Source organism: Apis florea, unplaced genomic scaffold (genome assembly GCF_048593485.1).
Source record: "Apis florea isolate Af1SG1 unplaced genomic scaffold, ASM4859348v1 contig_3078_pilon, whole genome shotgun sequence".
Taxonomy (NCBI): domain Eukaryota; kingdom Metazoa; phylum Arthropoda; class Insecta; order Hymenoptera; family Apidae; genus Apis; species Apis florea.
The window spans coordinates 497,786-512,719 of record NW_028256702.1 but is presented as its reverse complement, the minus strand read 5'-3'; the positions used below and the strand labels follow the sequence as shown (position 1 = coordinate 512,719).

Genomic DNA, 14,934 nt, shown 5'->3' with positions numbered 1-14,934 from the left:
TATAAAAATGATCTGATTAGAGTCAAATTTATGTCCAGAATAAATATGCATTTTTAATACTATAATTTTAATAATTTAGAATATTAAAGCATTAGAATACAAAAACAGACCTTTAAATATTGTTAACATTTGCAAGTAAAATTATAAAAGATTAAAATATAATACAATTTAAAAGTATTTTCATATATAATTACTTATAAAATATACATCAATAACTTTTAAAACTTTTCATCTTGATAGAATAATAAATTATTTATTGTAAAGAAATATTATTTTAGTTTTAATTGTCGAATGAAGGAAAACAAATTTTGAGATATTAATATGAAGTACCTTTTATATTAAAATAAATATATTAATTTCATATATTAGAATAATTTTCATAATTAATCGAATAGTCTTTCTATGCATTTTGCTAATTAATTAATTAATTTGATAAATATAATAATCATTTAAATAATTTTTTATTTTATATTCGCAAAGAATTTTTTAACTTATGGCTTACACGAAGGAAAAGAGATATTTTATATCATCATTCCGAAAGAATAATGAGTTTATGTTATGGTAAATGCGTTTTCTAACGAACAAAAAATTAAACAAACAAATTATTGCATATATACATTTTCTTTATACGTGTTTTTCTATAAACATTTCTAAATTATTCGTTAGAAAAATTTTCATTTATTATAATCTCAGTTTAAGCAAAATTGTAAATTTTTAATTAAATATTGATCTCAGAAATACTTTCAATATAATAACTTTTTCTTTACTTCATTTTAACAAATTATTTTTTTGTTTTTTAATTTAATGATATTTTAATTATGATATCATAATAACAATTTAATGTATTGTCGGAAATAATTAAATTATGATTAGAATTACTTTGCTTTCAACAATTATATATTTTATATTATTATGTTTACTTAATTAAGTTTAAACTACAACAATAAGTAAAATTGATTTTTTTTTCATTCCGTGAAATATTTTTTTATTGCAATTTTGCCATTATTCTTTCAGTGATATATTATCAAATAATTACTCATAAGAATAAATATTTATGTAAGAAACTTTTACACGGCTATTTAAAATAACTCAAGAATTGAACAAAATTTCAAAAATTATTTCTTGATTCTACAAAACTAATTATAATGACAATAATATAGTACATTACAATATTATTATTATATTAAGCTTCTTGTATTAATTCAATTCGAAAAACGTTCTATCTTTTATCGATCGATATTTCATAAATATTCATATCCGTAGCATTCAGGATATCTACACTAAAGCTATATCTTCAAATAATCCTTGCGCACATCGGCAATTCGATCAATTAAAAATTAAAACTTAGTTTAACTTAACTGTTAACAAAAATTAGATTCACGCATATGTCGAAACATTTCTTAATAATTCTTCAACAAAGCAAGTGATAAAAGTTCGAATGTACAATTTATTTACAATAATTCTCTGCGTTGTTTCACAATTTCTCCATGTAAAAAAATAAGAAATCTAAGGAACATAATATAATAAGTCGTAGATTAAAAAAAAAGAAAAAGAATAGCGTGGGGATCGAGTCTCAAATCTCCTCGAATTCCTCTTCTTTTCAGGAGGGCGCGCAATCGAGCAAATCCTTTCGAAACGTTCGATTTCCCTTTTTCCCAAACTTTGGTTCAAATATTGCAGCAATCGTCGAGGAGCCTCGAGACCGATCCTATTCACCCGCTCGTCTCGTTTCATTGCGCGCCGTAGTTATTCTGCTCTGGGTGAGCTGCGTTGTACTCGAGCGCCTTGAGGATGGCCGGTGGTGTTTGGGGGATGTGACTACCCTGGGGTTGGAATCCGTTCTCGTTAGCCACGTAGTTCACTTGGACAACTTCACCGTTCGGCGCGGTGAAGGTGTAACTACCCTGGGCCTGTTGGACCGCACGTGCCTCAGTCTGGGTGCCCACATAGTTAACGTATCCGATTTCCTGCGCCTGGATGCCATTCGCCGTCTCGTAGCTGTAACTGTAACTTCCATCTGGATTTGGACCGTCCAAGCTCTGTCTCAGAATGGGAATGGGGGTGGTGTATCCGGCTAAGGAGGCGGCGGTTGTCATGGAAGCGAGGGCGCAGAGTACGATAATCTGTAACACGAGTGTTTGTTTATTATTTTTTTGTTAAAGGGTAGGTTAGATAGGTGAAATTGTTTCTAGAAAATTAGGAGATATTTATAAAGCTTTTTTTGGGGGTTAGTCGCAAAAGATATATTTGGTAATTTTTAAAAAGTATTAAAAGTTTTCGATATCTGAGAATCGTTTGATAGACGGCAATTACGTTTCGTTATTTATTGATGGTGATTGTAATCAAAAGTTATATTTATTTTTATATACTTTTTATATAAACGTAATTATGAATTATTACATATTGAATTCAATATGTTTTTTTTCATACTTAAGTATGTGTAGAAAGATATATTGAAATTGCAGTATCGTATAATTAAGAATTAGATCATTAAATTTTGATCGAAAAATTTATATTTAAATTTTTGCAACTTCGAGGAAAAATATTGCATGACAATTGATTTGAATGTTCATTTTTAAAAATGAATTATTCAAAGAATTTTTTATATTGAAAAACAAAGTAATTAAAGATAGTTTCTTTCTACAAACAATTTTTGGAAACTTAAATTATTCTGATAAGGAGTCAAATAAACTTAAAATAGTAAAATTTATAAAAATTTTTGAATCATATCAAATGATTGAAATTATATCAAATTTTATTAATTAGTATAATTTTTTTAATTACAAATATAAAACATTGAAATGAAAAAAAAAAGGTATTTTTAGCATTTTACTTGACGTTTAAGTTTTTGAAAAAAAAAAAGAAAATTAAAATATTATTATAATAAATAGAAAATTGTTTTCTAAAAACTTTTTAATTTTTCAAAATATCGAGCAATATAGTTACTAGAATGCCAAAAGTTATTTAACTAGAGGAATATGTATGAATTTCAGAGTTTTAGATTTTAAAGAACCTGTGGGCTACATTCCGAATAATACATAATATTGCTTGAAAGTTTCTTCCAAGAAAAATGAAAATAATTTATAATTTTTGGATTAAATATATCATATATATTTTGATTAGAATAATGATAATTAAATTTTTAATTTTACACTGAAAAAAATAATTTTAATTAAACTTCTGTATACGTGTTAATTAAAAAACTAATTTACAAAATATCTTTAATTTTTATGAATTAAATTTTTATATAAAATAGATTGAATTATATGCATATAAATTTTATAATAGAAAATAATTAATTTTATGTCAAATATTAAAAATATAAATAATACTAAAATATATTTTTAAAAATGAATACAATTCACAAACTTTATATATTTTTTTTAAATCATAAAAAATTAATTTATTAATTAGGTTTCTTTGAAAAATAAATTTTATCATATATTTCCTTGAATAAAGAAAAAATCAAATATTTTTATATTCCACTTACGAGATTAATAAAATTCTGAACGAAAAATTTCAGAGAAATATTCTATTACAATAGAAGCAAATATAAAGATTAAAATTCATTTACAAATAAAAATTATCTTAAATAATAATATTTGAACTATTAAAGTATAAATTTTATCAAGTTTATGTTTATGATTCAGCAAATCGTTTAAAAATTACTTTCATTCATTTCATAATTTTATAAATTTATATGCAGTAATATAATTTCTCAATAAATCTTTTTATTATTACACAGACAATTTTGGATGAAGAAATTCCAACTAGATTATTGATTACTACTTCCTTAATAAATTTATAAAACTAAATAAATTAAAAGTAATCGTATAATTTAAACAATTAATATATTTTCACTTTATACGATCATTATTTCTTCAATATTTTTGAATCAATATCTTGAATCCAATCATCTTATATTACACAATCATCTTACATTACCAATATGTCGTGTTACGACATAATATCGATTTTTAAATTCCCATATATCCCCATTGAGAAATATATATATATTCAATATCCCAAAATATATCGAACATCATGCACCGACACTGTTACAACTCACCAGCTTGTTCATCTTGATTCTTTATCTATAAAGTCTGAAAAAGGAATTGTGATTCTTCCGCAAGAGGTCCTCGCTACACTGACTTGTATGATGGGACACAGGATCCCTTTATATATCCATCAGCCGAACATTCGGCGAATTTCTGCCAAGCTGTTGCCTTATTTAATCCCCCTCCATCCCTTTATCTCCCACTCTGTGAACAGGACACCTTCAAATTTTGCAGATGATCGAGACACATGGAATGACAAAGTGCTCGAAAGTTGTGAGATACATCTTCTATCCTTTGCATTTTTTCAATGTCTTCTTGTTTAGGATATGCATAATAGACGATGACAAATATCTTAATATATTAATTTGGAAAGGTCGATAAGGAAAGGTGAGTCCTCGATGTGTATTCCGACTGAAATTTTAAATCGAATTTCATATCGGGCTAGCGAGAGGAGAATTTTAAAAAATGATCGAAATTTGAATAACCTTTGGCACGTAAAATAAATCATTATTCGTTATAAATTTAAAAGGAATTGTAATAATTAAATTCTATTGTACGAATTGTTATATAAAGTAATAATTCCAAGGAAATATAATAATTATTTATTAATGTGATGAAAAAGTTGTTAAAAAAAGAATGGATAATGTAGTAGAAAGTGTATAATTAGGGGTCATTTATTTGAAATGGTCATAATTTTAAAACAAGTGTATGAAATACAAAAAAGAAATACGTTGTTTTATAGATAAGAATCAAAATTTATGTTGCACGTAAAAAAAGGAAGTGATAAAAATATTAATGAACACCCGTAAAAAGCGATAAAGATTACGTTATACATGTATAAATAAATTATAATACAAATTACCTTTATTTCCCACGAGTGTTGTTATTCAATTTCATTTTTATTAATAATTCTTTTAAAATATAAAATGATACAAATAATCAATTTTTTTTATCTATAAAGTGATGTTTCGTCCCAACAATTTTTTTTCACTTTCTACTTCATTCTCTTTTTAATAAATAACTTTCTCATCACATTTATCACACGTATTTGTGACTTTTACAACTAATTGCCTCATCGATATTTTAATTGTCAAGAGCTACCAAAATTATAATCATATTTTTTTTTTCTTTTTTTTTTTTTTTTAACATCCTCCTTTCCTTGTGTCAAACGTGTTATTATTATGATTAATCGGCGAGAGTGAAATCAATTTATAAATTAAAAGTTGTTATAAAATCAATTTGATCTCGTAAATTCTCCGACACGCATCTTCGTTTACGGGCAAATGTCATCCCGCAGGTGTAAAATCCGGTATACATTCGCGTACTTGCGTAACGTTATATAAGAGATCTGAGAGCGTAATGTTCCGATATTTTAAAGCACGTAACGCGTAAGAATTTGTAACACGGGAAACTTTTAATCTCGAAGATGTTCGCAATATATTTAAACTGCCAAATTCAATTGGTGTGTGTATATGCGAATTGCAGCTTGATCGTTTGAATTTGAATGAAAGAGAATTCTCGTCATTTTTTTTTTTTTTTTTTTACATTCTCTGTACAACTGATTTTTATCAATTTCAATTTTTTATCAATTTTAGTTTTAAACTCTTGACGGAAATATTGATAATTTATTAAGGGAATTATCGAGTATTCAAAAATTAAACGATTATCATTGATAAATGATTATTGTAGTGTATTTTCGAATTTAAACTAAAATTGGTATGAATTTAGTTTAATCGAATATATGTAAAAAAAAAAAAAAAAAAAAAAAAAAGTAGAAATTTTAGAAATAATTACAAGATAAAAATAATTTTTGTTTAAAATAAGAAAATTATTGCAAATTATCGCAAATCGTGAAAGTGTTTTACTTGTTTGTTTTACTTTTTCTGAAAGATTCTGCTTTTTAAATTAAGTTAACAATTAACGTTTAATATAATTCATTTTAATTTATATTTTTTAAAGTAAGATCATTTTTTTTTTATTTGAATTATAATATGGAATTTGGACTTGTCATTTAGTATGATAATCTTTTCAATATTTGGCGAGCTTCATTAATATAATAAAAAAGAATATAAATTTTGTAATCAAATTACAATATTTTATTATAATTATGTTTCAGAAAACAAATGACATATCTATTTAAATTTTATTACCAAAAGACAAGATAAGTATTATATTTTTTGCTTCATCTTTAATATTCATTTCTATATTTTTAAAAGTAAACGATACATCTTTACTTTTAATTTTATACAAAAGCCAGCATATTTAATATATTATATGTATATTTTTGTACGTGATTCTGTTATTATTATATCTTTATAAGAATTAAATTTTTATAACGATAAAACTTTGATTGAAATTTAATTTTAATAATTCAATTTTTTAAAGTAAAAAATTTATAAACTTATATTTTATAAAATTTTATGTCACATTTATCGATTTAATAACTTAAACTTATCAATATTATAAAGCTTATTATACAATCTTATTTACATAAATTGGGAACAGAAAGAATTTTATTACACTTAATGTGAGTGAATATTATATTTTATGTATTTGCAATTAAATATAAAAACATATTTAACATAAAATTTATGGTATATAATTACACAATTATCACAATGTAATATTATATCATTTATAATTTTATTATTACAAAATTCAGACAAAAAAAAATAAAAACTAATAAATTCACAAGTTTCTCTAAAATTTTTATTACTTAAAAGCATAATGGTAAATAGTTTTTTCACAAAAAATTTAAAATTATCATGGATTTGATATTATATTATTTTATGGAGTTCAGTAATTATTCATATTTCGTACAATAATTTTTTTATATATAATTTTATTTTTAAATATTAATATTAAATGATTTATTTTTCAGCTGTCTCTTTCGAGAACACTTAACCTTACTTTCTAACCTTCGACCACGCACGAATATTCGCATCTTTCCTGGGAATCATCCATACGAACTTGAGAAAAAAAAAAAATCACAGAGAATATCCATAAGCATGATCTTATATATGATCATTGGAATAGTGGCGTAATTCGTAGCCTGTGGTCCTTGACGTAGAAACAGAAACCGGAAAGTTAGTGAATAAAAATACGTAGTTGCTTTTAATATTGTAAAAAATATTGTAAAAATTTCATTTATCAGCATTCCAGTGATTTATTTAATTGTTATTTTTAACTTTTACTCAAATTGTAGAATTATTTGTAATATGATAAAAAAAAAATTCTTTATATAAATATGTGAAATTTTTATGAAATTAATAATTTATTGATTGCAGTTTTTCTTAATATTTTAAGGCAATTCTGTTTGCATTTATTTATTAATTCTTTTTACAATCTTACGTTGAAATAATATAATTTTCACAATACTCGATTTTTTCTTTTTTCAATCTATTAAATTATTTAACGAAAAATATATATAAAACTTTCAATATTCAATGTTTTCTGACTCGTGTCAAATATAAATATCGATATATTCGAGTATTTCACGCAGAAAAATCATATTTTAAATTTGCAAATGTTTACACATAATTTAAAAAGAAACGTACAGGCCCATAAAAATTGTTTTACATCCTATTGTTTCAAAAAACATTTTTTTTATTTTGTGTAATATAATATTTTCTTATATAAAATATATAATAATAAAATAGATCTTAATCGTTGTCAAAATGGAATGCTAATTTCCTATTGAAAAATGTTGCAGAATTTTAATAAAATGGTCTTAAATTAAATTTTATGAGGGACTGTATGCATATAATATTTTAATCAAAAAAATATTCGATATTTAAATCTATTTGTTATACCATGTTATTGATACGTTATTGATAAATTGATCAAATTTACAATAACATAAAGATAATTTTTTTAAGATTCAAGTATATTTGATAAAAATATCAAGAAACTAAATTAAGTAAAAATTAAATAATTATTGCAAATAAAATAGTTAAGTTAGTTAATAAATCAATAAAATCATTCAAAAATATAATTAAATCTATCGTTGAATAATATTTGTTATATATTTTTATTATAAAAAAATAAATTATACTTTAACTCGAATGGTTTCTTATATAAATTTAAAATTATAAAAGTTAAAATTACGAATAAAAAAATTACTATCAACTCATTGATAAAATTTTTGAGAAAAAAAAGAAACAATCTTCCATTGGTGTTACAAAAATTAAAATTGATAAATATAATCGTAAAAACAGCCAATTAAAATAAACAAATCAATTGATTATAATATTTTTTATTCTTGCTTATCGATTTATTGAATTTGTTGAAATCATTTTGATTGAATTTTATTTTCAGTAAAATTGTAAACATTAATAATCCTATTAAGAATTTGGCCATTTCATTTGCAGCAATCTAATATTTTCTTCTCTATCTCTTTATCAGTTAATTGTGTCAGCGATAATTAAAAATACTCGAAGATAAAAAAACTGCTGCAACTATGATGTCAGAAGAAATATCAGTAATTTGATCTGATTCACGATCATAAAATTTCGTTTACTCGTTGTAGAAGATAATTTTTGCGAGATGATTAATAAATCTGAATTACAAATCGATTATTCAACCAGAAAATTTATTATTGACTCGTAATAAATTTATAACACGATATTGTAATTAAAATATAATTAGAAATCATCTACCTCATGATTACCATTTTATTCAAGGCTAAGGTTTGTGTAATAAAATTTCGTCATGGTTCGAGATGATTATCAATAGAAGACCAATTTTTATGAATTTACGGAAAATTTAAATGTTCAAAAATATACAAAATATAAAATATTTAAAATAAAATACGTATTGTAATATTACAAAATGAATATGTGGAAAAGATGGAGGTTAATTTTACGTGAAAAAATAAATCGAAAATATAGAATAAAATTTTTTCATTTGAGATTTCATCATAAAATGAAATCAAGTTTGAAATTTTTTTCAAATATAATATACGATACGAATAAACTATTAATAGATAGATATTCTACATATGAAAATAAACAAAAAATATAGAATAAATAAATATAGAATATTTCTAAAAATTGATGAATATAATTAAGAAATCTATGCTCTACAATTCTTAAATTCGCTTTTCTGTTTTTCAAAAACTATTTTTTGAACAAAATAAGATTAATTTTTTGCTTTTTTTTCGCATGTAGAATAATCTCCTATCGATAAATCATTCGTATCCAATCGAGAATTAATCAAATTTCACTTATATTCGGAAACTTTTCAAATTCAAAAATTTTTTCGAAAAAATTATATATTTTTTTTCATAAGCTATCGCTTATGTATATTATTCGACTGAATCGTGTAGGTAAATGAATTTAATTACATCTTTCACGAATTTTAATTTTCTCGAACAAATCTAATTTCTAAATGAAAAAAAAAAAAAGGAATTTTACATTTTTTCCTTTTTTTCATCAGGTAAAATCAACCTGACACTTTGTATAAGGGTGAAATAAATCCCTATTTAAGTTTCATTTCTTTGATTATGTTGATAAAAATTTTCAATCTGCATAAATATTCATAATCCAATTGTCATGTTGTATAATACCGTTGTAATTATTCACGATAAAATTTCCACGTGAGATTTATGCAGATTTCCGAAAAACGAGACGTATACGAGGTTCATTTAGAAACGAGATTTTGATGCCGCAAAAGTATTTATTGCCTCATCGCGACAGATCGTCGTAATAGAATTTTATGACTACTACTGCAATTACTACTTTTAAAAACCTTCGAACACGAAAAGAAAGATAGTTCCCACGAAGGACAAAATCTGCATAACCAAAAGAGGAGTCGTTAATCGATCGTGTATTAGATTTGTAGAGTCTTGTAGAGAAATTAAAATTTCGATATTCTTGTTGATGCAAAATGTTTACAGGTGTTTGAAAAGTGTTATTCAAATAAGAATTGATTGATTTATACGAAACGTTTTCTTTTTTTTTTTTTATTTGTTCAAAAATAAATGTAATTTTATTATCTAAACTATTTATTCTTGAAAGTTCTAAAATTCAAAAATTCTATCGTTTCGAAATAATTTATTTGAAAAGATACGAAAGATGAGTGTTATTTTTGCATTTTTCATCTTTCCATTTTCCAATAGAAAATTAATACGATCTCGAAGAATAATTTTAAAAGAATCTTAATTTATAACGTTATTTACGAGTTTTTATTTTTAACAATTTCTTTCGCACTTTTTTTTAAAAAGGTCATCCGAATATTTTATGATTATTCATGACAGTTGATAAGGAAATTCTAACATTTCTATTATAAATCTTCGTGAAACATTCGATACACGTGTACTACATAAAATTTCTTCTTCCTTAATGTGATCGATATCACTCGACGATACGATGAAATTTAATGGATGGTACTGGCTTCATTAAATTCAAGCTCCGCATTTCATTTAGATATAATACGATATTTACGAATATTTGATTAGTTATTTCTCGAAAAAAATAAAAATCATTCTAACAAATGAATACAGCAAATAATAAATAATAACAAATAACGAGATATCTTTTAGAAAATCAAATTTATATCGGAGAACGAACGGATACATCAACTTTTATGTTATCTATTAAACGAATAACTTGGTTACATTTTTGCAAATTGCGATAAAACGAACTTGTAATTTTAATTTACGATTGCTATTACAAGGAAGCAATAACGTAGTGATAATATCGTCATTATGAGAGATGAATCTGCAATTCGATGAAGTTTACAGAGAGAATTTATACATTTGTGGCATAACTCCTTTGGCATAAACGAAACGATATTTCATTTCATTCAATTAAAAAATGAATGAATGATTGTAAATAATTGATGTGAAAAAAAAAAATCTGTATTTGTATGTTTCGTTGATTCGTGGACCAATCAATTTTCATTTATTCACAAATTTTTATTATTCGAATTTTTTTTTCGAAATTTTATCATTAAATAACATCACTTATTGTGATCAACTTATGTATTGAAAAAAATTTATGAATGAATTTATCATTCATCACGGTTTTCTAGAATGATATTCATTACATTGGTACGAGTTAAACGTGTTCGTTTGCCGCAGATAAAAATTTGATGATTCTAAATCATTTGACCGTGTTGGAATATTAAGTAGCGCATAATTAAAGATTTCAACAGAAATACATAATTCAAACAAGTTCCTTCTCGCAAATACACGAGATAATAATTGAAATAATTAATTAAAATTCAATATGGATTAACATTATAAATGTCACAACATTATAAACATGACTTGACAAAAAATTTCATTTGCAAAAGTATTAATAACATTCTTCTAATCGTATTTATAAATACATATATTTACAAGTAATGTCTTATGGACGTTTTCTCATAGAATAATTGATCTTTTATTCCATTTCGTGGATGTCTCCAATTTATTTTATTTTTTTCAATTTCTTTCTTTCTTTTTTACATGGAAACCAAAATTTGAACTTTATCTACGTGTTTTTCGAAACAAATTCATCAGAATAATTTGAATCTGGTTCTTTAAATTTTATTTAAACAATATTAAATTAATCACTTAACTATAAACGCGATACAAGAAAGAAAAAATTCTTTTATCAAAATTACACATCACTTTCCAACTAGTTTTCCCTCCTCGATTCAATGAACACAAAATTAACAAAATTCCCAATACCTTAAGGAAAAAATTTCACCCTCTTTTCATTATCGTCTTTCTTAAAAAAAAAAAAAAAAAATGCAAACGATACTTCTTACTTCCCACGGACCCCAGACACCCCCATTCCTCGAACCGATTGTATTAAAACATCTCCCGTTGCATCTCTTGTTATTAATTATCCCGGTGAAAGCAAGCTTACGTCGTAAGATTTAACAAACGTACGATTATCATGGGAACGTTATATCGAGGGAGCAAGAATATTATTGAACAGAGTGAATTATATCGGGCGAATTACAGAATTATTAAAAAAAACATGCGTGCAGCTCGATTCATCAATAAATAAGCTCATCGAGACAATTTACGACACCCGATAATTAAACTGCCCTCGGGCCACCTCGCACTTTGATCCTTCCCGGCTTTACTTACTTACTTACTTACTTACGTAGAAGAAGAAGGGCCCTGCACGCGATGGAAGGCACGAAGAAGACACCATAACTCGTCGCGCGGTGGCCATCTTCGCTAACCTAAATACTGCACAGTATTTTTACTTTCACGAGGTGGATGAGCCCGAACTCTCCCTTCAGCCGGTCCAACGAAAGTTACGTGGTATCGGACGATTAAGGAGCCGCATACGACGAGTTATGATAATTTATCACCACGATTCAAGGGGATCCACCTTCGGCCTCCGCCTTTATTACGGCTTAACGGGTATGAGAAATTGTGCTCCTCGATTCTCTTATCAATTTTCACCCGTACGCGTTAATTCTGGGAACGAAGTCTGCGATATAATCTGTGGAAGAGGATGATTGTCTCTTCGTGGAATTGTACGATGTATCATATGTTGTGCCGGCGCGTGTTGTGTGCGAAATTCGCCGAAATTTATGTAAATTTTCCACTTTGACGAGTTCATTTTTTTTTTTATATATATCGTCGCGTGGTGTTGGAAATGTTTCAGAAGGGATACTCGAGTGGTAATAAAGATATTATTTTTGTATATAAGTAATATTCAAAATGGTGTCCCAAAATTATTATTATCTATCAAGTTATGATCTTATTATAATAAGTTAACGAAAGAAATTATTCGTAGAGGATTAATTCATTGATTTTTATAATTTAAATTATCAGCACAATTTTATTATTGTGCACAAGATATACGAAGATGTTGGTGGAAAAATATGATAAATAGAGAGATAGAGATATAATTTTAAAAAGAAAGGTGGAAGAAAAATTCGCATAGTGTTATATTGCCTCTTATGCAAGTATCCAATAAATAGTTTTTTAGAAATTAAATAGATAATAACAGTATATCATAATATTGGTAATACTAATAGTGATACAAATATGGAAAAGAGGAAAATATTATTGTCACAAGGCATCGAGCAATTATCCTTTTTGCATGTCAAATATGTACAGTTAGTTACAAAAGTATTCGTAATTTTACCCTAAAATTCTGATTTTAATGAAAAAAATTTATACATATATAAAATATAATATATCTGAAGCAACGCTTTTGTCGACGAGATATCTATTTGAGGGAATGAAATCAATCCCAAAAATTCCAAAATTTTTTCAATTTTGGATATAATTTTATCTACAAAATATATTTAACACCACAAAATTATATTTAAAAACGAAAAATTATACAACTAATTTCATCTGTTTAAAATGATATTTTGCTAAAAATATCAATATGCTCTACATATACGTATAAAAGTTTAATTTGTTTCTAATTATTGTAACGTATAATATTATTTTCAATTGAAATTAAGAATCAGATAGGCTTTATTCTCAAGGAAGTCAGAGTCAGAAGAATTTTCACAAAAGTTTAAGTATTGAGGAATGAGAATAATATAAATTGAGATCCATTCACTGTTTCTTTAAAAATTACGTTCCTGTTTTCGAATCGAGATAATTTATGACATATTTATTGTGAAAAAAAATTTGAAAGTTTCAAGAACTATGAACATTGAAATAAAATTTGACAGAAATGGATTTATTGTTCTTTTAATAACACTAAAAAAACTAAGAGGCAGATGTTAAAATTTAATAGATTCATATTGTCATAATGTAAACTTCTTATTCTGAAATTTTTGTTGATATCGTGAAATTATTTTTTATGTTTTTTTTTTTTTTTTTTTAATCAGAAAGTAAGATTTTCTATTTTAGATATTGAATGTTATTAACAAGCAAGTTATTTCTATAATAATATGATAATAAAAAAATTATAACAATTTTCATTTACTTGATTTATAAACTTTTTCATTTTTTTATTTTTCACTTCAAAAAATGTTTTTAAGATTCCAATTATGTAATAACTTGTCTTCTGAAAAATATTGAAATATCTTCAACTTATTATTAATTGTTATTAGAATATGTAATTTATTATTTTAATACCAATAAATGTGTAAAAAAAAAAAATTAATTTCAACTGATCAATAATTTTTAATCTTTTCTCAAATAATGTCAAATAAAACTAAAGGAACTAAAACTTCTTTATAAATTTTAATATTTTAGAAAATACAAGTCTTATAATTTGAAATAGGAATTTACAAAAAATTCCTACATTAAATTTTTCAAAACCTCTTTATTATTTGCGACCAAAATACAACTGTCTGTCTTACCGACAGTAAAAGATTGGCTAACAATCATACGCAGAAACTGGTAGATGACTCAAAAGGATATTTCTCAGCATCCACTCGAGCCCAAACGTTCACCAACCAATCGTCTTACAACGCTTCTTTTTTTCACAAAGAAGCGTTGATCAAATAAGAATCGACGATGACTAGTTTCTTAAAAAGACGATATTTTATATATAGAGTAATATATAAAGTAGAAAAAAATAATAGATTAGAATCAATACATCTACGTGCAATAATAGATAACAAAAAAAAAAAAAAAAAACATCGAGTTTATCATGATGAGAGCAATCAAATTTTAAAATTCGACAAAATGACGAAACACGGCAGGAGAGGATGACCTATTACCAAATTCGATTCGTCAAAATACCGCGTTTACCGGTTTCTTGGACGTTTCGTTTTCGCGTAACCTTAGAAAAAGAAATCCAATAGCCGTGGGTTATAAAGGACATCATCATGGCTTACATCTGTTGCACGTGATCCTTTGACTCTCTCCACTCCTTTTTTCCCGGGCCAAGAAGGAAGATTTATTGCCAAATTACAGAACCATACGACACCGTACACTTGCATTTGTTACACGGGG

At 25.2% G+C, this 14,934-nt stretch overlaps 1 protein-coding gene and 1 long non-coding RNA gene across 2 annotated transcripts; one reads left to right on the top strand and one right to left on the bottom strand.

The window, feature by feature from the left end:
* Nucleotides 1-241: 241 nt before the first annotated feature.
* CPR18 (cuticular protein 18) lies at nt 242-3,210 on the bottom strand. Its single transcript, XM_086908352.1, has one exon. It carries the CDS (start codon nt 2,094-2,096, stop codon nt 1,731-1,733), a length of 366 nt encoding a protein of 121 aa, XP_086764478.1. The 5' UTR covers nt 2,097-3,210; the 3' UTR covers nt 242-1,730.
* Nucleotides 3,211-6,723: 3,513 nt separating this feature from the next.
* On the top strand, nt 6,724-7,328 carry LOC147657558 (uncharacterized). The gene is made up of 2 exons (XR_015292206.1): nt 6,724-6,852; nt 6,940-7,328. It is a non-coding gene; the product is annotated as an uncharacterized LOC147657558 (long non-coding RNA).
* The last annotated feature ends 7,606 nt before the right edge of the window (nt 7,329-14,934 follow it).

What these genes read in the sequence shown, in the direction of transcription:
- CPR18 (XM_086908352.1), bottom strand. Translation starts at nt 2,096, where the DNA reads ATGACAACCGCCGCCTCCTTAGCCGGATACACCACCCCCATTCCCATT.